A 9,031-nucleotide genomic window follows, 5' to 3' on the forward strand; every position below is an offset into this window, starting at 1 on the left:
CATAAACTTCTACCCTCAAGAGTACCACCTCACTTCATATGAGTTGCAACAAAACTCAACAGACACTGCAAAAACTACAGATTTAACCACGAGTAATAAACATATATTTAGATACAAAATCAAGTTGGTCTTGTTTTAAGAATAAACGTATGATCTGGTGCTTTCAAAGGCACATACTTGGATTTAACTCAAGTAAATGTCTTGCCTTGTCTTGATAAGCAACTCTGTTTTGGTTTATTCTTATTTTAAGATGTTTGTTGTGACATTGTGCGAAAGTCAAGAATGCAAAAATGTTTTATTTAAATTTCAAATCTTTGAACCTATTTATTTCTAGGCCAGAACCAACTTATTTGAAGATTTCTTGTAAAGTAAAAATAATCTTGCTACATGGACAGATAATTTGACTGGTATTAAGTCTTTCTCTTTAAATCAGTGTTTATTTGCTGTATTGTTTGCTGATCTTTTTTGCAGTTTGATACTGGAGCTGAAACTCTGAATACTATACAAGTAAGATGTGTACAACTATGAAGACATCATCTCATGGCAAAGAGAGTATGAGAAATGAGAAAAGAAATTAAATGTTACCCTTTTGGGGTAAGAAATGTTTTTGTCCTCTTAGAAACTTCTAAAAATCATCAAATACACGCTGTGTTTAAAGGTGAAGTAATGCTTTTGACTCAATTCATTGTGTCACGTTGGTAAAGCAGCTTCTCTTTCTTTCCAATCTCTTTCTTTTTTGTTAAACGCATGACTACAAATTGACAAAGTGCTATGCAGATTCAACACAGTGTGATAAGGGATGCTGGTAAAACTACTGGAGGTGTGTATTTAGGAGCACCTTTTTCTGTGGCACGTGCAAAAGTTAAACTAAGGTTGAAAATCCTGATGCACTATGCCCTTCAGAACAAGGACACTGATAAGACCCATCAGCTTTGTGCACACGCATGCAGACAATTGTTTCAGCTTCGACACACTGGTATGCTCTCTCTTTGAATGACTGTTCCTTAGAATAATCATTACACACATGTCTTTGTCCTGAGAGACAAACATATGTTTTTCATAAATGATTTTCACCAGAGTTCTGTGTTCCTTGCACATGTATGTTCAGAGGGCTTTGTCTGTTGTTTGCACTGCAGTTAACACATGTGGTCTCAGTCATTAACTTCCCATGGAGACAGCTGGGAAAAGCTGTTTTTTAACAACACACTGAAGCACACTCTCCAACATTGATAAGTAATATTTCATCATCTTGTGGATTTTCCTGATTAAATTATTTCAGGTGTTGCTCTGATATCTGAAGTTTCATTAGGTGTGGAGAGAAACAACACTATCACCGTTTATAACTGCTTCGATTTAGGGAACGTGCATCTGAACTGTTAATTCTGTCAGGCATTTTTACTGGAAAGATTCTGCGTGTCATCTCTCCCACAAACAAGTTCTGGATTTAGCTTCTCTATGACAAGATTGCAGCTTTCTCCCACACACAGTATGTGCAGCTAAAAAGAAACATAATTTCCTATCATAGGCTTTTTTAAAGTCAATGGTTACAGTAAATGGACATTTGCTGATCTTCCATACAAGAGGAGGTGAAGGTTTCATCACATTTGCTGGAAGGATACAGAGGCTTTCGCCAGACAGACAGAAATTTCGCCTTTAGATAATCAGAGCACTCCTACTTTCTTCCAAAGAATTCTCTGGACCCATTCAAAGTCATTTTAACCACTCCCATCATGCCTCTCCTTGCCTCTCCCTTAGCTGGGAAGCTGTGTGAAACATAAATGAAACAGAATGTGATCATTTTCAAATCCTTTATGACATATACTCAAAATATACTTAATGTTTCACCTCATCAGCTTCATTGATTCAGACTTTGATGCCAGAAATACTGGAAAGAGGAAAGATTGGGAAAGTTGTGCAATCATGATTGGGTATGGAGAAGGCTCAGATGTTCACAAGCAAGGATGGGATGAGGTTCACCACTTTGTCAAACACATGATTGCATAAAGGATATTACTATGTGGGCTAAGGAACAAGGAGTACTTTTTTTTATCCAATTAAGAGAGCATCATAATGAGAAATCTGCAGGAGTTTATACAGAGCCTTCCACCTTCAATCATTCATCCACTGATCTTTACCATGTCTGTTATTCTTTAACTACTCCAGACCTGAGATACACACCCTCTGTTTACTCTCCCCTCACCCAAATAGGTGGGAGAGCTACCGGCACAGAGGAGGTTGAATGATTAAGCTGAGGCCGTTTACATGCCAAGGCTGAGTTTTTAGACAAACGAGGAGGGACAGAAGATGATTCGAACTCTTCCCCGGCCAATAACCAAGTGACTCCACCTTCTGCTCTAAAGGCATCTGCTGCTTATATTTGTAATCAGCATTGTGGAGACACTCATTCCACTTTTAACTACAGAGATAGACAAGATTTTTGAGGACCTGCACTAAATAGAGTTCAAACATGCCTTCAGTGGGACTGGAGATACTTGGAGTGACTATGGCTGTCCTGGGATGGATCCTAGCCATTGTATCCTGCGCCTTACCCATGTGGAGAGTGTCAGCTTTCATTGGGATGAACATTGTCACAGCTCAGATCACCTGGGAAGGCATCTGGATGCACTGCGTGGTCCAAAGCACAGGTCAGATGCAGTGTAAAATCCACGACTCCATGTTGGCTCTAAGCGGGGATCTCCAGGCCGCCCGTGCTCTCACTATCATCTCTATCGTGGTGGGTATTGTGGGAGTTTTGGTGGCCGTAATGGGGGCAAAATGTACTAACTGTGTGGAAGAAGAGTCAGCCAAAGCCCGGGTGATGATAGCTGCCGGGTCGGCCATCATCCTGGCTTCTCTGACCCAGCTGATCCCTGTGTCCTGGTGCGCACATACTATCATCATGGAGTTCTACAATCCAGTCATACCTGAGGCACAGAAGAGGGAGATAGGTGCAGCTCTGTACCTGGGCTGGGCTGCAGCTGCATTTCTGCTCATTGGAGGTGGCATCCTGTGCTCCAGTTGCCCCCCACAACCTGAGAAAAGGTACGGGCCTCCATCAAAGATGGTGTACTCCCAAACCAGGTCGATCGCTCCGAGTGGTTACGATAGGAGAGATTATGTTTGAACTCGCAGCTGCTCTTTTCTCACGACTTTGCCTTCATGGAAAACACTGCATCACTTATACACACCTGTCTTCATGCTGAGATGGAGAAAACTTCTATATTCATGCCACCACATGATGTATGTTCTTTTGAACAGAGCCTGCATCAATCGTGTTTTCCTTTGTTATTTTTTTGTGTGTAACTATGAAGTTGTAGGAAGCACTGAGACCAACAACTGTTAGTGATGTGATGTGCCCTGCATTTTATACTTTACTTTTGCATTTATACTTTGTTTTTTTACTGTATCCACTGAGGTGTGTGTTTTATAAAGAAACTTTAGTTTTGATTAAGAAGTTCGAGGAAGCCTGTCATGACGCCACGTATGAAGATTTGTCTTTACTTTTTTTGTAACAGTTCATCTGGAATGTTTTAATATCTGACATGTTACGACTTCAATTAAAGGCCATGTTTTTTATTTTAAATTGTCTCGATAATTAAAATCTTTTATTACAATTATCTTTTCAGTTTGTCTGTTTCACTATCATTGGTGAGGATGAGGGGCTTAATATAAAATATCTATCAATTACTTTTTCAGGTCTGTTTTTATCATGTTCATGAACAAACTATGTCCCGACTGTACCATACTTAACTGCATACATAACTATAATCTAATGACACATATTTGCAAACGTCAGGAATGATTACAGTTACTTATTTTTATGTAATCTGATTACATAATTCCAATTACATGTAAACCATTACTACCAAACCTTAACAGTACACATGGACAGATGTATATCATGTGATAAGAGCAGTGGTTATAAGTGGTCCTGTGGCCTTTGATCAAAAACCATCAGCAACAAAAACTTTCTCTAAAGAAAAAACATCCCACATTTTGAGATGTTTAAAGAGAAAAAAGATTATTTGTGGAACTCAAATTTTAGTGGCTGCGTCCATTTATTTAGTATCAGGTGCAATATTTTCAATATTTGATTACATGTTTTAGAAACTAATGTATTATGTAACTAATGATCACTAAGATGACTAATGACCCAACCCTGTCCATAGAATATACTTCAAAAAACTGTCATTAAAGGTCATTTTGGATTGGCCGGTCGTACGTTCAGATAAACTTTTCATGACAAAACTGACCCCAAAAGGGAAATTGAAACAAAACATTCAAAAATAGACTCAGTAAGATGTTTGATCTTCACATCAACAGGTGCAAAGATAGTCTCTGATCCCATGCACCCTGCATACCCAGCCATTAGTCTGACGACGGGGAGTCTCTATCGCAGCCCCTCTCCACCTGGCTGTCTCCCACATGTCTGTTGGCTCTATGATAACAAGAACCGCTACTTTGTCAGCTTCCCCACACTCAACTATCTGAACTGCCCTCCCAGACAATGGATCTGTTTCATGGCAGAGGGGGAGACTGGGGGGACTGTCAATGCTTGGTTACAGAATGCTGGTGGGGGTGGGGGCATTTCTAGGGAGACAATCCTAACCCCGAAGAATTTCAAGGGCATTCTGCAGACAGACAGAGTCATTAAGGTCCATCAGACAGGTCAGGCGAAAGCCTCGTAACTCCAGCTCAAACTGAAGGAGTTTGTATTGCTGTAAAGTTTGAGAATGTTGCCCTATCCTTGGTCTTATGACACCTTTTCAAATCCTCATTGGATCATCCAGTGGATGATTTCTGAAAAATGAACTGCCTTGAAAGCAAGATTAGTTGTTGTTTTTTTCAGTATCAATTATTCTGCAGATTATTTTCACAATGAACTGATTCATTGTGTAGTCTAGAAAATTGTGAAAGACACTCATGACAACTGCACAAAAGCAACATCTTTAAATTAATCTTCAATTAATTGAATTGCTTCTTTTGTTCAAACAACAGTCCAAAACCCAAAGACTCTTCATGTAATGTCATTAATGACAAAGAAAAGAGGCACATCCTCACATTTAAGAAGGTGGAACCAGCAAATGCTTAACTTTTATGGTTGAAAAGCATAAAAGGAGCAGGTTATCCAAAACAAAAAGAAGTCAGCCTTTATCTACACAGCCACATGCTATACACAACATGTAACAGCTCCATATGTTCATCCAGTGTAATCCAAGTCTCCAGAAGCCCCAAGATCCCAAACTCATTTGAAAAGACATTAATTACACCCTTTTAAAGAGGAAATCCACAGAGCCCCTTTAAGACTTAAGTGAATATTAAATGTACAGCTTTATAAGAAACCCATAAATATGTTATACACTGATTCTGTAAAAGGTAAGATTACACTTACAACCTGTTTCATTAGCACGATAAATAAAAGAGTTGAATTGAAATCGAATACCCTTATTTTCAATCCTACAATGAGCCCTAGAACCTTAGAACTGTTTCTTTAGTTATTACAACACATGCAATACTTGTGTGCCCTTTCAGCTGTATAAGGCCTCTTTGTGGCCAGGCCCATTGTGAAGCTGGCCATGTAAGCTGAGAGCAGAGTGTGTCCAGGTCTTTTCCTCCCCTTTTGGTGATGTCAGCTCCTTGAAGGACTCCTCCCTCCACCTGATCTGCCTTATAAAGGATACTGGTGAAGTCGAGGCAACAGATCACCACACACGCACAGATGCAAGGCCTGAAATTAACTTAATTAGTAGTTTGGTCTCCGGTTGATTCTTCTTCCCCTTTGCAGCTTCTTTTTCTGTGATCTCGTCTCAGGTGTAACACACATTCAGCAGCAGAAGAGGAAGACATCTCAGTATGTCTATAGGGCTGGAGTTGATAGGCATCTCCCTTTGCATTTTGGGATGGATTATTGCCATTGTGGCATGCGCCCTCCCTATGTGGAGGGTGACGGCTTTCATCGGCAGCAACATCGTGACTGCTCAGATCATCTGGGAGGGCCTGTGGATGACTTGCGTGGTCCAGAGCACGGGTCAGATGCAGTGTAAGGTCTACGACTCCATGCTCGCCCTCTCCCAAGACCTCCAAGCGGCCCGCGCTCTCACCGTCATCTCCATCCTGTTGGCCATCCTGGCTGTGCTCATTGCCATCGCAGGGGCCAAGTGCACCAACTGCATTGATGATGAAGCATCCAAGGCCAAGGTGATGATCATCTCTGGAGTCTTCTTCATTGTTTCCGGTGTCATGCAGCTCATTCCTGTCTCCTGGTCGGCCAACACCATCATCAGGGATTTCTACAACCCTTTACTCACTGATGCTCAGCGAAGAGAGCTGGGGGCTGCGCTTTACATTGGCTGGGCGGCTGCTGCCCTCCTGGTTCTCGGTGGTGGACTGCTCTGCTGCTCCTGTCCGCCACGTGAGACCAGATACAACCCTTCACGAATGGCTTACTCTGCCCCAAGGTCCACAGGAGGACCAGGGTTAGAAAGGAAAGACTATGTATGAATGAAGGTCAAAGAGGAAAAGACATTATTGAATCTCAAACCTGCTCTCCACACCAAAATGAGGGTGTACTGAAGAAAAGAGCTCAAGGAAGCAAGAAGACTCCACAATGAAGAATGTGTTTGATTTTGCCTTTAGTGTAACGTATGTCTGACGTAGGCTCTTTGTTTTTCAGAGACTGAAAAAGCATAAAAGGACACTCGAGTGGAAATTTCCAATAATCAAATTTCAAGACAAAAAGCGAGGAAAATTATGCTCTGTGCTTTTAAAAGTCAACACGCTAAATAATCAAATACTTTTTATACAGTCCTGTTGTTTACCACTGATTATTTTTTATAAAAACTGACATGACTGCTTCATTTGCCACCTACATAATAAGGCAACACTGCTTACAAAATGGAAGAACTGGATGTGTTAAACAGTGCGGCAGGGTTATCACCAGGATTATGTGTTGTAAATACTGTAGTAAGAGTATCATTAATCACCTGCAGCAGTCAAGACAGTTGATAACCGTATTCACCGCAGCTTTTAGCGCAATGTGGTAAGGGTGGAGATGGAGGGGGGACTTTGTGTATAGCCTTTGTGTATTATAACTGCAGGACATGTATCTCACAAGTTTTTTTTAAATAAACATGACTGATTTTTAAAGATGCTGTGTCTGTCTTATCTCGTGTCTCACCGTGACTAAACCTTTGATTCATTCATGCTTAAGATCAAGCTCTATGTTCACTTCCACATGAGTGAGTAGGCCGGTGACAAAAATGACAGAGTACGGTCTATACAGGTGTCTTCGTAAGAGTACCCTGACATTTGATCCCAAGGGGTACGTTACCGGCAACTGGCAACTCTAACCGCACACGCTCTGAGCAATTAGCCACAGGATCAGTTAACGGGCAGAGGTGAGAAGTGTGAGCACAGAGGAGTGGAGTCCTTCCAAACAGGTTACATGATTCATTTGTTTTTTTTTAATCTTTAGACATTAGTTATCATTGGATGCTCGGCTGAGCTTGCAAACTTCTCTCCTACACCCTGACACATACTTATACCATTACACAGATCATTCATGGGAGCTGCCTGTTGGGCTCTGAACTGGTAAAATTAGGAGTGCCTTCAAAAAGCACACAGTATTCTTTTTATAAAGTCATCCAGTGATTCAACCTAGATTCTTTTAGGTCATTCATTTAACTTCCCTTCAATATTTCACTGTCTTGTTTCGAGTGCTACTGTATCCCTCTGATCTTTAAGTGATGATGATATGCAGCGAAGTAGAACATAGTTATTCAGACGCCGGCACATTTAAAACATCAGCCAGAGTTTCCGGAACAGACGTGAGTCAAGCCTAACACATGAAGTCACACCTGACGAAGGCAGCGACCTGAAAATTTAATGAACGCCTCATCGTAAATATGGGAGAGGCCCCTCAGTGCAATATCACATTACTTTCCAACTGTTGTCTTTTCCTGCCATATCAATGTCGCCTCTAACAAAGGACAAGACACTGCTTGACATCTGGTCATGATTACAGCAACTACAGATTAGAGCTCGTTTAAATTCTAATGAGTATTCATGAAAAGTAGTAGAAGTTTTTTTTCTTTGTGACTTTTGAGGCATGTGACAGTCATTTACAGTCCAGTTACTTCATACAGATAGAAGAATTTCATATTTCCTGCAATACATACACACAAATCTACAATTTTATGTGCAGGTGATGCATCAATCTTTTCTTTCCATTAAATTCAGATGCATCCAAATACCACACATAATAAATATCAAGTAACATAGTATAAGTTGACATATATATTAAAATATTTCCTAGTGCTAAGATTTTCAGGAAGAGATTTTTTAAGACAATATGACAAATGAGGACATATCATTCATTTTGTATATTGGACAAAACACATTTTTTATAGATTTGTGTTCAGGAGAAGTCAGATTGTTGAATGCTGTGACATTTGTCATGACAAATGCAAATAATATAAACTATGGCGTGTTGTTAAAATTGCAGCATTCTTTGAATGTATTGCTAATTACTTATTTGCTCATTCGTTTGCTTTGTTTTATTATCTTTTAAAAGCTAATTATATGTATATAATAATCTATTTCTAATGTGTGTCTATGCCACTGTAAAGCACTTCGAATTGCCTTGTATCTGAATGGTTCTATATACTGTAAATAAACCTGTCTTGCCTGCTCAATTTATATTTAATTTAAAAATGCAACACTACGCACATTAAAATCTGTTGTTTAATTTAGTGTTAATGACAATTTCTTTGTTTCTTTTGGTCTGTGACTGCATGACAAATGATCTGCTACAGTGAGGACATCTGTGCACATCACACTTACCAACATAAATCAGCACAAACCACAAAATACAAAACAAATAAACTGAGCTCCTTCCTCAGAGTCGTGACAGAGCATCATGATGGCAGAGCATGTGTGCTGTTCCAGTGACTTGTCTGAGAGCCTCGGGCATGTTTGGTGACCGTAAGCTAATCATTGATTCTCACACAGGTGTACCTCACAGCCATCCAGA

At 40.2% G+C, this 9,031-nt stretch overlaps 1 protein-coding gene across 1 annotated transcript; it reads left to right on the forward strand.

Annotated features, from left to right (window-relative positions):
* The first annotated feature begins 2,341 nt into the window (after positions 1 to 2,341).
* Positions 2,342 to 7,124, forward strand: LOC141009733 (claudin-3-like). Its single transcript, XM_073482428.1, has 2 exons — positions 2,342 to 2,958; positions 5,838 to 7,124. The coding sequence occupies exons 1-2, from the start codon at positions 2,468 to 2,470 to the stop codon at positions 6,499 to 6,501; spliced, it is 1,155 nt and encodes a 384-aa protein (XP_073338529.1). The 5' UTR covers positions 2,342 to 2,467; the 3' UTR covers positions 6,502 to 7,124.
* The last annotated feature ends 1,907 nt before the right edge of the window (positions 7,125 to 9,031 follow it).

This window comes from Pagrus major, chromosome 2 (assembly GCF_040436345.1).
Source record: "Pagrus major chromosome 2, Pma_NU_1.0".
NCBI lineage: Eukaryota > Metazoa > Chordata > Actinopteri > Spariformes > Sparidae > Pagrus > Pagrus major.